The following is a 14,174-nucleotide window of genomic DNA, read 5'->3' as shown; positions in this document are numbered from 1 at the left end:
AGGATCACGGTGCAGAAGAGGACAGCAGAGGGAGGGTGAGGTGGGGCGAGAAGGTCGAGGCAGACAGGCTCCAGCAACCGAGTCCTGAGGGCTTCCCGCAAACCTGTCAGTCTAGGCACAAGTTCTGGATTCAAAAACAGGAACTGAGTTTGCTCTCTGACTTTTTTTTCCCCTCCCTTCCTGGAGGGATGGGTGCCGTGTGAGAGACAGCTCCTACATCAGACTGAGGCAAGGCCTGACTCCACACGGAGTCTGACACGCTCACTAGAGCTATGAGAAGGACCCGAGCTTCCAGAGAAGAGGTGGGGGCCCCCTCTGGCTGCTTCCCAGGGGCTCTGGCCTCGGGCTGGTGACCCCTCCAGTTTAAGCCACATCGTCCTTTCAGAATAGACATAGGAGAATGCCCAGATCTCAGGGGGGAGAGCAGGGTTAAATGAGGTGGGCACAAGTGCCCGAGACGTGTTGTTGGTCTTCTGTCCTTCCCACACCGAGCCCCCACTGCAGTGACAGGCCCTCAGCCCCACAGATAGGGGACATCGTAGGACAAGTTTCCATTACTTTGATATTTTTATTTTATTTTATTTATTTATTTGACAGAGAGAGAGATCACAAGTAGGCAGAGATCACAAGCAGGCAGAGAGAGGGAAGCAGGCTCCCCACCGAGCAGAGAGCCCCATGCGGGGCTTGATCCCAGAACTCTGGGATCGTGACCTGAGCCTAACGAAGGCAGAGGCTTTAACCCACTGAGCCACCCAGGCGCCCCTACTTTGATATTTTTAAAACAGCTTTATTGAGATATAATTTACATACTGTAAAATTCACCTGTTTAAAGTATACAGTATAAACAGAAACCCGTAATGTGACTTTTTGTGACCAGTGTCTTTTACTGAGCATAAAGCTTTAGAGGTTTGTCCTGGGAGTAGCTAAGATCGGTGGTCCATTCCTAAGTGCTCTTGTTTCCAAAGTAGATTGGAACGTCACAGTCCCCAAATGTCCTCTCTGGAGAGTAGGGAGGCCAAAAAGTTCTAAGGCGCATTGGCCGCCCTCCTCCTGCCCGCTTCTCACTAACAGGCCACCCTCTTGAAAGTGCCTCTCTTAACTGGACTGCTGATGTTTGGAAATTGTCATTGAGGTTGTGGGGGTCCCAGAAGCGGCTGTGTGATGGGCTGTTAGCAAGAGGGAAAATGTGCAGAAGCCAAGAAAAAACGGAGAATGAAGCCCTTTGGCCAGAACACTGGGCTTCATTTGTACCCGGACATGGGGGTGGCTGGTGGGGGGCCTGACAGCAGCCATTTCTGCACCGCTGGAGAAAGCAGTGGTCTCCATGGTGAGGTGAGCAGTGGTATCTCCAACACCTGTTCTATTAACGTGCATACCCTATAAACACAGTGTTACATGAGGATCACTTTAAAATGCACAAATACCTATATTTTGGAAAAATACATTCATGTGCCTGGAGGCAGGATTCCAAAATATTTGGTCTCTGTCTAATGAAACGTTTTTAAAAATACAAGTGAGGGACACCTGGGTGGCTCAGTCCGTTAAGCGGCTGCCTTTGGTTCAGGTCATGATCTCAGCATCCTGGGATCGAGTCCCACATCTGGCTCCTTGTTCAGGGGGGGAGGCTGCTTCTCCCTCTGCCTCTGTCTGCCTGTGCTCGCTCTCTCTCCTCTCTGACAAATAAATAAATAAAATCTTAAAAAAAAAAATACAAGTGAATGCGTGTTAAAATAAAAAATAGAGGGCACTTGACACATCACGGTTTGTTTGTTTTTTCCCCGTAACTGCCATGAGAAGGGTACTGAAAGGAGGTTCATGTATCCATTCAGGGATGATTTTTGACCTCCCACCATGGTCCAGACACAGCGCTGATGACTCTGCTGTTCAGAGAGTTAAACTCAGTACCCTTTCTTCCTGGTGTTCAGAAGCGACACTTGGAAGCATGTGGGCATTTTGCTTTACCCTCCTTGGACGGGGCACATGGATAGCGGGCAACTCATGGAAGGAGCTGGAGATCTGCGGCCCCTGGCATCCTCGCCATCCCTGGGGTGGCCCGGCCAGGGCTCCCTCCATCTTTTCTCGGCACGCCCTTTGGAGTCATCAACTCACTTGCAGCGTCTGACACCCTCGCTTGGTCCTCGTTCACCCCCTGCAGGCTCTATGACGGTGGTGACCGTGAAGGCCGTGGCCGGGATGCTCGTCTTGTCCATACAGGGGAATCTGCAGCTCGACTACCCCATCTTCTACGTGATGTTCGTGTGCATGGTGGCCACCGCTGTCTACCAGGCCGCGTGAGTTGTAAAGTCTTTCCCTTCTGGGCCTCTCCACGTTTTGGGGTCACTTCCATTTCTTGGGCCTGATTTCATTTGTTCTGGAAGCTGTAGGGAAGGCAGAACATTCAGACACAGCCCGTGAGCTGAGCAAGGGTCAGCACCCACTGCAGAGAGAGGAGTCGCTGATCTGCTGAGCTGTCCCCTGGAGGGACTCTGTGCCCCTTGAAAGACAAAGCCAGAAGTGGAGGTGTTTTTCTCTCCACCTCAGACTGGGAGGAGGGGCCTCACTTCACCTCTGCCCCAGTGTGGGAGTCTGTTTCAAGGACTTTAGAAGAGGCTGTGTGCACCCCCATGAGACATTTCTCTGTCTGCTAGGTGGAACATAGCAAGTCGTCCTTTCTTGTCCTCCGGGAATCTTCCCCAGAGAGTGAGAGCATCATTTCTGTCTCAGAAGCAGTGGTCCTGAGGATGGGCCTGGGCCTTGTTCCCCTCTGAGACCAGGTGCTCTGCAGAGGGCCCAGGATGGCCCTGCTGGGGACAGGAGGGTGAACGGCACAGGGCTCAGTGTGGCATACGAGGCTGATGGATCCTGGGCAGGGCAGGCCCTGGGCCCCTGGCGGCTGGGCTGGCCATCCCCCAGCGGTGACCTGGAGCAGTTGTTAGAGTGACCGCTGCCTCGGGGCTCCAGGGGAAGCCCCTCACACACCCCGCTTTCACGTGAACTTAAATTCATTGGATCCCCCCCACCGAACCTCTTTGAAGCAGATGATCCCGTCCTCATTTTGCACTTGAGCCACCAAAGGGGCAGGGCTGAGATGTGAACCCCGGCATTGGGCTCCCCATCCCGCACCCCTCGCCGCTCCGCTCCAGGCGTCTGCCGCAGCTTCTCTGGGATCAGATTCTGTGTCCACAACTGAGAATAACAGCAAACCCTCCTTAAGAGGAGCATGAAGCTCTCCGTGCCATCCCCAGGATGACCTCCTGAAAATCTCAGCCCCTTTTATGACCTTGATGCCTATGATTATATCGATTCTTACTGTCCCGAGTCCTCCTGCGGAGATTCTGGTCATCACCTCTGAGCCCACCCAGCCCTAGGCTCCGTGCTGAGCACTCCAGGGTTACAGAGCAGAATCTAGGGCCCCGCACCCCCGCGGGGGGAGCTTCTCACTCACCCAGCCAGCACACAGCCGCACAGCCGCACAGCCGCACAGCCACCGGGGGCCTCCTGCTCTGGAGACAGGAGCAACAGCCACTGTCCTCGGGGGCACTGCCAGCCCTGGCCGTGGACGAGTGCAGTCGAGTGGAACAATATGAGCGAATACGACCCAGGGAACAGACAAAGAATATATTCCAGAATGAGGGAGTGTCGATCCTAGATGGAGAGAGGAGGAATGAGTCTAATTTCCTCTTTCTCTTTTTCCTGCCCTTATTGCAGTAAGCACATGATTTTTTCATTGAGCAGAAAATGTGCTTTAAAAAAATATTGACAGCAACAGGCAGAATGCGATAAGTGCTGCGGGAGTTTTTTGGACTGTTTGTGAGAACAGGATGGCCTTTTTTTGAGGGGGGGCGGATGTAGGGGACACTGACGTGAGGAGAAGGGTATTTCCAGTGGGTGAGAACCATATGGTCAGAGGTGTAAGACTGGGAAGGCGTGGCCCCCCCCTGGGGAATGGCGGTGGACCTCAAGCTGTGTAGACAAGTGGGAACGAAGCGTGGACCCCAGCCCCAGAGATGCACCTGCATGGCATCTTTCTTTCATGTATTGTCATCATATTTCAAGCTAAGCCTGCTGTCCCCGGCTGTCACCTCAGCCTTTCTAATGTGCCCACTGACCAGAGTGCTCTTGTGTTGAAGGTTTTTAAGTCAAGCCTCGCAGATGTATGACTCCTCTTTGATCGCCAGCGTGGGCTACATTCTGTCCACTACCATTGCCATCACGGCAGGTAAGGGCGGCGACTGCTGGATTTCTGTCTCCTGCCTTAGCAGCAGCGACGTTACCCCAGTGTCGAAGGATGAGGCTCCGCCTCTGGCAAAAGGCCAGTTCTGCTGACATGTTCTACCTGTCAGAGTTGTGCATGGTTTCATGGAGAAAGTGCAAGATTTCGAGCCAGAGAGACATGGGTCCCAGAACAGACACAGAGCTGTGTGGCTCTGGGAAAGTCACTTAGCCTCTCTGAGCCTCGGTTCCATGTTCATAAAATGGGAATAGTAACACTCACCTCCCAGAACTGAAATATGTACAATATGTACTCAGTAGAGCGTGTATAAGGTTTCTTCAACAATTTTTGCCATCGTCTGCTAGCTCCGCTAAGTGACCCCAGATTTCTTTCTATAATTTCGAGAGGTTATGACCATATGAACATCTGTGATATAACAGGTGGTGAGTAACCTGTCATCATTCTTATAGTCCCCTTCTCTTTCATAGGTGGCTTCAGAGGCTGCAAGCATATCAGATTGTGTTTATTTTTAAGGGGCAGTGAAGACGAAAATCTTCAAAGTGGAAAGACCAACAAGGGCTAGTGTGCCTCCCTTCGAGGAGAGCCTGGCCATAAGGCTGTGTGCTTCGCACTTTAGACCAGCGCTGCTTAAATCCTGCCCATAGAGGCAGGAGCAGGGTAGGCACACGGCCTGCTGGGGCCTGTGCGATGAGCAGACCTGGGAATCCAGTGGGATGTCAACCCAGAGCAGACAGAAAGTGAACCCAGTGTGAACATTTAAGTCCTGGTCGAGAACTTGGGTCTGGGCAAGGTTGAAAGGAATAACCAACAGCATGAAGCAGTTAGAAGCTGGGTGGGGATCGGGAGCGCAGGGATACAGCCAGAAGCCCGTGGGGGTGAAATGAGTCCAGACAGAGGCTGCTGGGGGGCAGGCGAGGGTGGCAAGCCCATGTTACTGCCGCCTCGTGGGAGGGAGCTGCAGGCCTGCCGTCTGCTGGCCGTGCAAGGTCAGAAGGCTCTGAGCTTAACTTGAAGCCTTGCTTTCCATCCTGAGAAACACCAGAGAGTGGCGCTCGGGTGGCTCCGTTGGTTAAGTGTCGGACTCTTGGTATCAACTTGGATCATGATCTCAGGGTTGTGGGATCGAGCCCTGCCTCAGGCTCCCCAGTCAGTGCCATGTCTTCTTGGGATTCTCTCTCTCTCTCCCACCGCCCCCACCCCTCCCTCCCTCTCTCTCTCTCTCTCTGATAAATAAATAAATCTAAAAAAAAAAAAAAAAAGATGGGTGAAGAGGGTGTTAAAAACTGGCAAAAAAGATCTACAGTTTCATTCTTAATATGTTTCATTGGGGGAGGCTGGGTGCAGGGTCCATGCGAACTCTGTACTCTTTTTGTGAGTCTAATGTTATCTCAAAATAAAAAGTTAAGAAAAAAAAAGATGGCGATAAGAGGGGCGTTGGAGGAGAAAGAGAAGACAATCTGTCCCCCTCAAAAGGACTTTTATTCCACTCTTCTGACATGTACCCTGCTGGTCATCAGGCTCCTGACCACTTTGGTTTCCTGCAGTGAAGAGAGCTTAGCCGAATCCTAGACAGACAGGCAAGAAGGTGATTTGAAAACAGCTCACCCGTATTTGCCGCTTTCTGCCTCTGCAGGCGCAGTGTTTTACCTGGACTTCATCGGGGAGGACGTACTGCACATCTGCATGTTTGCACTGGGGTGAGTCCCTGCTCCGTGGCCCCGGGGTGGCCTACCTCTCCAGCCCGCTACTGTCTCTGCCTCTCACACAGTCCTCTAGCGCCCAGGGAACGGCCAGAATTCGGAGCTTTGTCCCCCAGAGATGAGTGAGCATTTTCCTCCCCAAAGGGCCTTATCTCCTTCTGCCTTCTTTTATTTTGGGCTTTAATCTCCTTGTCATAGTTTCTAGACTGTCCCTCTTGGACCCATGAAAAGACTCTCAGCCTTACCACAGATCACAGAAATGCATTTTGAAGCCACAGGAGATGCCATGATGTTGCAAAACCCAGCAAGATTGAGGGTGTCCATGTTGGCCAGAGAATGAAGAGACCAGCTCTGTGCCACAGCGAGGGGACCTTTGATGCCAGAGGACAATCTGGCAGGACCACTAAAAATTACAAATGAGCAATGTTTGATGCAACATTCCAAATGGGACACAAAGGCGCATGTATGAGGCTGTTTATTAATTTTAAAATTAATTGTATAAGTAAATAATTGAAAGTAGCCTAAATGTCCAACGGTAGAATACAGGTTAAATAAATTGCAGTATTCCCATACAATAAAGTACCATGCTGCCATTTTGAAAAATTGAGGCCAGTCTATAGATACCAACATAGAACCATGTCTAGGATGCATTAATGGAAAAAGTTACATTTTTCTGAATGTATGGTCTACCCTATGATCTAGCAGTTCCACATCTAGATATATACCCAAAAGAAATGTGTACATATACTGACAAAATGACTTGTACCTGAATATTTAAAGTAACTGTATTCATCATATCCTCAAATCGGTTACAACCCAAATGTCTATCAACGGGGAGAGTGAAAAACAAATGATACAGTATATTCAGACAATGAATTCAGTATAACCATGAAAAATAATGAACTACTAATACATACAGTAAAGTGAATGAACCTTGAAAATATTTACGAGGGAAAGAAACCAGATAGAGTATACACTGTATGATTTAACTTGTAAGAAGTTCAAGAACAGAATGGGGCACCTGGGTGGTTCAGTCAGTTAAGCATCCAACTCTTGGTTTCAGCTCCCTGGGATCGAGCCCTGCATCAGGCTCCACACTCAGCATGGACACTGCATGAGATTCTCCCCCTCTCTCTGCCCCTCCCTGCCCTAGCTAAATAGATAACTCTTTAAAAAAATTTCTTTAAGGGGCGCCTGGGTGGCTCAGTGGGTTAAAGCCTCTGCCTTCGGCTCGGGTCATGATCCCAGGGTCCTGGGATCGAGCCCCGCATCGGGCTCTCTGCTCAGCGGGGAGCCTGCTTCCTCCTCTCTCTCTGTCTGCCTCTCTGCCTACTTGTGATCTCTGTCTGTCAAATGAATAAATAAAATCTTAAAAAAAAATTCTTTAAAAAGTTCAAGAACAGGCAAATCAAGTATCAGATGATAGTGGCCAGTGGCTTCCTGTGGTTTAGCATGGATTGGGAGGTACAAGGGAACTTTCTGGGGTGGAGGGGATGGAAATGTCTTCTCCATTGACCCGTGTGAGGATTGCAAGAGGGTACACACAGGTAAAATTCTTCAACTACTACATTTAGGGTTTGTGCATTTTACTGCATGTGAATTTCACCTCAGTTTTTAGAAAGTGCGCTTATTTAAGTTCTAGGGAAAAGAGGGGGAAAAAGGACTCTAGAAGGATCTACCCCTATCTGGGGACATAGGACCAGGGGGAGTTCAGGGACTTTTAACTTTTTCTTTCTCTCCTCCTGTATTGATTGAATTTAGGCCATAAAGAACTTTCTTTAGGGCGCCTGGGTGGCTCAGTCGGTTAAGCCTCTGCCTTCGGCTTGGGTCATGATCTCAGGGTCCTGGGATCGAGTCCCATATCGGGCTCCCTGCTTAGCATAGAGCTTGGTTCTCCCTCTCCCTCTGCCTGCCTGTGCTATCTCTCTGTCAAATAAATAAATAAAACCTTAAAAAAAACTTTTTTAAATTAAAAAAACATGATTTTTAAGGCAAGGTTCTAAGACACAGGTGACATGGAAGTGAAGAGCCATGGGAGCTTTGCCCTGGATTGTCTAATTTATTCTGATGAATGCTGTGTGGCCTGCAAGGCATGGGAGGCTTTTCTTTATCCCATGTCTGCTCCCTGCCCATCTCAAGCCCGGAGGCCTCCCAGGGCTCCTCGGCAGCGAGCCGCTCCCCCTTTGCAGCCTGCAGCCCTCTTTTTCCATTTTTCCCATTACCCGGGTTGGAAAGCGAACCCCCCGCCCTCACCCTGGCCTTTTTTCTCTCCCTCCCTTATCCCTGGTCCTCAGGTGCCTCATTGCATTCTTGGGCGTCTTCTTAATCACACGTAATCGGAAGAAGGCCATTCCGTTCGAGCCCTACATATCCATGGATGCCATGCCAGGTAACGTTGAAACCCTGTGTGTCCCGCTGGCCAGCCCGTCCATATAGAATGACTGCTACTTCCTGTTTAAAAAGAGACAACCAGCTGCTGGGTTCGGTACAGGGAAGGTGTGCTGTGCCGTTACGGTGTGACCGTCTCTCTCTCTCTCTCTCTCTCTCTCTCCCCCTCTCTTTTTTTAAATCTCTCCGTGCCAAATAGGCAATGGTGGAGGCACCTCGGTTGGTTTTGAGCCCATCTTGCCAGTTCCCGTGTTTATTTTGGAATCTCTTAAAGACAGACCCGATTCACACTGGGTGTACTTGTGATCTGTCCATCAGGCTTCGTGCCTGCAGAAGGGAAAATAAAATCCACTCATCGAATTGGAATGGAATGACCAGAGAGGGGAAGGAAAATAGGATGAATGAAATTCAGAGACTCTCGCCTCACTTCTTAGGTGGCACCAGAGCGCGGATTGTTCTGGAAAGCCTAATTTCCCAGGGAGCTGGGGGTTCACACCGAGAAGCACAAGCTCAAATGCCTTTAGCCGGTGACAGTAACAAAGGTGTGACTCTGCAGAGAATGGCACAAAAGGGAGTAGGGGAGTCTGTAGAGAACCAGAGAGTGCCTGCCCTGCCCACAGAGACCCACATTAGGAAGGTTCACCCAGGTGTGCTGAGCTCAGTTGCCAGTTGCCAGTGACCACTAGCTTTCACTTTCAGTCAGAATTTTTATTTTAGGTATAAAGATGGAACTCTCCAGGGGCGCCTGGGTGGTTCAGTGGGTTAAAGCCTCTGTCTTCGGCTCAGGTCATGATCCCAGGGTCCTGGGATTGAGCCCCGCATCGGGCTCTCTGCTCGGCAGGGAGCCTGCCTACCGCTCTCTCTCTGCCTGCCTCTCTGCCTACTTGTGATTTCTTCTGTCAAATAAATAAATAAAATCTTAAAGAAAAAAAAAAGATGGAACTCTCCAGAACATAAGTCCCACCCTGCATGAAGACACCCTAATGAGCAAACTGTAAGCCCACCGACGGCATACAGTACTGCTGACCAAAGTACTCTGGAATACCGGTGTGTTCTCAGAGCCAACTGAGGTACCCCGACTTTAAATGGCCCCAAGGTGTATGTGTCTACTTTTATATAATTTCCTCATCCTTTGCTATCAAGCTGTCGTCTGTCCTTCATGCTCTTACCAGCCCGCCTGTGTATAGCATTTGCGGGTCAAACGTCTCATTTGACCCCACTTGTTTGAACTGTGTGTAAAATTAGTATAAACAAGCTTCGAGTCGGGGCCTTACGCTTTCTCCTAGGAGTTAAGTGCATGAGCTTTATTTAGTGCATGGACTTTTAAAACATCTAATCGGGCTGCTCAGATGCCTTTTTTTTGCTTACTTCCTTGTTTCTCGGCTGTGTCCCCGATAGATGAGGGCGCTGGATAGCTGAATTCCAGATAGGTGAGGTGTCAACTCTGTGTGTGCAAGTGTGTGTATCTGTGTGTTGGTGTGTTTACAAATTGTGTATGTGTATATACATCTAAGTATTTGTGTATGCATATATACAGATGTATCTGCTAGTGGAAAATAGAAGGTAACCAAAGGTAACCTTAGATACCAGCATTCTGTGGTCTGTTCGTGGATGTGGCTCTGGGCTCCTCTTTGTACCTTGTGATGGGTGGGTGGTTAGATCTTGACCAAGGGAGACCCCGCCCTGGTGCTGTAGCATGTCAGGACAGTTGGGGGTAGACATATTCTCTGCAATGAAAAGCGTGGGCTTGGAGTCCAGGTGGCCTGGATTCAAATCCCAGCTCTACCACCCACCCGTGGTGTGACCTTGAGCATGTCCTTGGAGATCCCAAGACCTCCAACCCTCACTTGTAAATTGGGATTCCTTCTTTTGGGGTAGTGGGATAATATGTTAAAGGCCCCTTGCACAGTGTTTGGGACTTGGTAGATGCCTGGTTAAATTTGATTTCTTAAAAAAAAAAAAAAATCCTTGAAAATTTCAGACACTTGTTTGACCTGATGCCAGGTAGAACATGAAAAATAAAACTGCTTAAAAAAGGGAGGGGGGCACCTGGCTGGCTCAGTCAGAAGAGCAAGAGCCTAAGAGCATCCGTGTCGGATCCCGACCCTGTGATTTGGGGTCATGAGTTCGAGCCCCACATTAGGTAGAGAGATTACTTAAATAAATTTTTTTTAAACTTTAGAAATTAATTAATTAACTAATGAAAATTTTTTAAAAATGATAAAACCGCTTCAACAGATTGTCTTTCCTAGCTACTTGGTTTCCCTAGTCAGCATTAGAACCTTGCTTTTGGTTCATCTAGGTCAACAGCTTCACAGCAGACCAGTAACTACAGTTCAAGAGGCATTTAGTTTTCCAAAAAATGTGCTGCATGTCACAATTTAGAGAAGGTTTAAGTAATTCTAGCATGTGAAAGACTTCTAAAAAATGAGAAGAGATAAAGCTGTCCCTGAGAGCCGGGAGCTGGCCTAGCCCTCCCAGCTGGGCCTCAGTGTCCCTGGCTGACAAGAAGTAGCTTCCCAGAACTTCAGCATCAGACAGGGGCACAAACGGGGCCACTCCATTGTCACGTATGAATGCAGACGAAATGTGAACGTTGACCGAACCGCGGAGGACTGGCACCTCTTTACCAATTACAGCTTGAGCCTACACGGCCTTCTCTCCATCTAGATAAGAATTATTAAGATTCCCCAATGACCAAATTGGTCCCACTTCCCGACAGCATCTAATCCAAAGCCTAGCGCAGCTTCCTTAAACCCTCTCCCAAATCGCCTAACGCAAATCCTGACTTTTCTAACACCCTCCTATGAGGCATCCCACAGTGGACAACTCTGTCATGGCAATGAATGATAAAGCTACATCTGTTAGACTCTAGGTGTAATCCTGGTGCTCTTCGGCTGAGGAACTGTGAAAAAAATCCAGGAGCTAAACTGTGCCTGGTAAGCCAACAGGCACCCCTCAACTTCTCCCAAGCGTCCCCCCCACCCCCCGCCAAAATCCAAACCACAGATTCTTTGACCATACCCGCCGATGCTCATGAGCTAAGGCTAGTGCTGTGTGAAAGCACAGAGTCTCCCCAGGCCACTCATGGAGTCACAAGGCCATGGGCTGTGGTGTCCGATCTCAGTTCTGTGACTTTCGGCAAGTAACCTCACCATTCAGAATCCGTTTTCTTACCCAGATGATGAGGATGGGATCTGGGGGGCATTCAGTGGAAGTGCCTAGGAAGGCTGCACAGCATTCCAGTTGAGCGTGGACCTCAGCGTTCAAACCACCTGAGTTTGAATCCCAGCCCGGCCACTTGCCATCTTGATGACCTCAAGCAAGGTACCTGACCTCCAAGTGCTTCATTTTCCTTATCAGTAGTTATGAGGATCAGAAGAGAGAAAACTTTTCAGCTGGTTAGAGCGGGTTCTGTCCCCAGCTCAACACTCGGTACCTGTTAGCTATTCTCAAGCTTGCTGTTGGTACCGTCCTGATCTAAACCCTCAGCCCAGAGCCTGGGCAGAGGGAATAGTCTAGCCCCTGCTGTTATCGTCATAGTTTCACGGAGGACACTTGGCGTTCAGTTTCATAGGACAGCCTGGGGGTAAGAGACTTTGAAATCTCCATTCCCTGCCAGGAAGAGAGTTGGCCTCCAAGCCCAGGGCCCACCTGCGGGAGGATTTGCCGAGTAAGACTAACGGAATTAATAATTAAAGTCTTTGTTCTCAACTGTAAGTAGACATCCAGGGTCCACACGTACTCAAAAGCAGCAGGCTGCGTCACACCTCCCCTTTCTGCAGATCAGCGATGTTCAATGTTAAAGGTCAGATCTCTCTCTCCGAGTGTCACGATGCATTGCGTCCCCACCAGGTGTCCATGACATGGAAGTTACCCTCTTCTCTCCAGGGGATAATGATCCTGGTTTAATTCGGCAGAAAAGTATTGGCATCTATCACGTTCGAAGCACAGTGCTGGTCGTGCTCCCCCTGGGACCCAAGCACACATTTCCGCCTCATTCTAGACCAATCCGGGCTTCTTTTGACAGGGACTGGTCTGTGTGCCTGTTTCCTGAAGATTCGTCCCTGTTGCTTGGCAACCATAATATTTCTAGCATACATTTATGGTTGTTCTTTTTTCAATCTAAAGCATTCAGGAGCTTGCCAAGGGACGTGATTAGCACCCGAGCACTGTAATCAGGCTGCGGTAGGGTAGAGGGAGATGTAGCATCCTTGGGCCCCCTTGCCCCATAATGATTTGGAGAACATGGATTTCATTTCAGGTATGCAAAACATGCATGACAAGGGAATGACAGTTCAGCCTGACCTCAAAGCTTCTTTTTCCTATGGGGCCCTGGAAAACAACGACAACGTTTCAGAGATCTACGCTCCTGCCACGCTGCCCGTCATGCAAGAGGAACACAGCTCTGGGGGTGCCTCTGGGGTGCCCTACCGAGTCCTGGAACACACCAAGAAGGAATGAGCCCGCCTTGAAGGAGACTCCCCTTCCCTCCATTTATAACTGCTCTCAAGCCAGGCCGACAGTGAGCAGTTCGACTCTGAATTCTAAAGTTTGCCTTTCAAGTTCTTATTTTTTTTTAAACAGAGAACTCTCTAGAAGGGGATCTCAGAGACCCTTTGTCTCTGGCAAAGAATATATTATCTTGGTCTCAGAGGTTTCAGATGACCGGGGTGGGGGTGGGGGGGATGAAAGCTGTATTCCCCCCTTCCCGGGGTCAGAGGGAGTGCAGAGTTCAGACTCTGCCTGGTTCTGTCCAGCCCGCTTGGGAAAGCAGTCATGATCCCTGAGGATGGTAACCAAGCTTCCTCTGGCAGTGACCAAAGATTGCCGCGTTCCTCGGGGCTGAAGCAAGGCAGACATTCTGCTCTCACTTTCCACATCCCGTGAAAGGCTAGAGACCTCGGAATCCAATCTTCCCTTGCCCGATCCTCCCCATCTCACTCATCATTCCAGATTTCCGATAACATCTGTGCTGTTATCACAAAGCATAGTAAGGCCAGCCCTGGGAACATCCTATCATTCACCTGTAGAAAATACACTTCTGCCTTCCAGTGGTCTGTGCCCTTCCGGAGAAAACATGCTTGGTGTGTTTGTATTAGATCTGCTCTGAAAACTAATTTGGTTTTGGTTCTGTGAACTATGTAATTGCTTTTCTCCTCCCAATCCCCACCCCCCCAACCCCGGGTTAAGAGTTAAGAGAAGGAGATAGAAATAAGGACAGGAGCAGGGGTAATGATGTATTAGCCCATAAAGGAAGAAAAATCCCTTTTCATCTTACAAAAGGTGAATGTGGCACTTATAAAAGGATAGGCAGAAAATCTGGCTGTTTCATGGGTGTGTTCCTGCCCACCAGTGCCCTCTGGGAGGCTTGGGGGTGCGTACTCCAGAGACAGCCTCCATCCTCTCTCCATCAAACCAAACTTGGAGTTGACCGAGACCCTTTAGGTCACACCGTGTGCATGTGTCTGGGAAGGCGGGCATTCTTGGTAAGGGATTGCTGCTTTCTTTCTGGCTACATCCATAACTATCTTCTCCTGGACTGACTATAGACTTCTGAGAATGACGGAAGGGTTTGCGGACTTGAGCATCATGATCCCCTAGGGAGTGTGTTTAAAATGCAGATTCCTACACCCCTACACCCATTCCTCTGTGGGAATGACGGGGAGGAACAAGAGTCCACGTTCTTGACGGACAGCAGGGTCGTTCTGATGCAGGCGATCCAAGGAGCATGCACCTTGAAATTGAGAGAGGCGGGCTGCGAAAACCTCCCAGTGGGGAGGGGCGACACACCCCTCCTGGAAAGTTGTTATTACCGCAACTTGTTTCCTGTCTAGGGCTCATTTAGCAGG

General features: G+C 49.6%; 1 protein-coding gene across 1 annotated transcript in view; it reads left to right on the top strand.

Annotated features, from left to right (window-relative positions):
• The window catches only part of NIPAL3 (NIPA like domain containing 3), a 52,426-nt gene extending 38,852 nt beyond the window's left edge, over positions 1 to 13,574 (top strand). The window contains exons 8-12 of the mRNA XM_080801251.1: positions 2,156 to 2,291; positions 4,131 to 4,219; positions 5,868 to 5,931; positions 8,229 to 8,323; positions 12,587 to 13,574. Coding sequence (XP_080657377.1) covers positions 2,156 to 2,291; positions 4,131 to 4,219; positions 5,868 to 5,931; positions 8,229 to 8,323; positions 12,587 to 12,786 — 584 coding nt within the window. The 3' untranslated portion in view covers positions 12,787 to 13,574. The remainder of the gene's footprint in view (positions 1 to 2,155; positions 2,292 to 4,130; positions 4,220 to 5,867; positions 5,932 to 8,228; positions 8,324 to 12,586) is intronic.
• Positions 13,575 to 14,174: the final 600 nt, after the last annotated feature.

The sequence above is a fragment of the Martes martes genome, assembly GCF_963455335.1.
Source record: "Martes martes genome assembly, chromosome: 4".
In the NCBI taxonomy this organism is placed as follows: domain Eukaryota; kingdom Metazoa; phylum Chordata; class Mammalia; order Carnivora; family Mustelidae; genus Martes; species Martes martes.
Note: the sequence above shows the minus strand (reverse complement) of the source record. Positions and strands in the feature narration are given on the sequence as shown.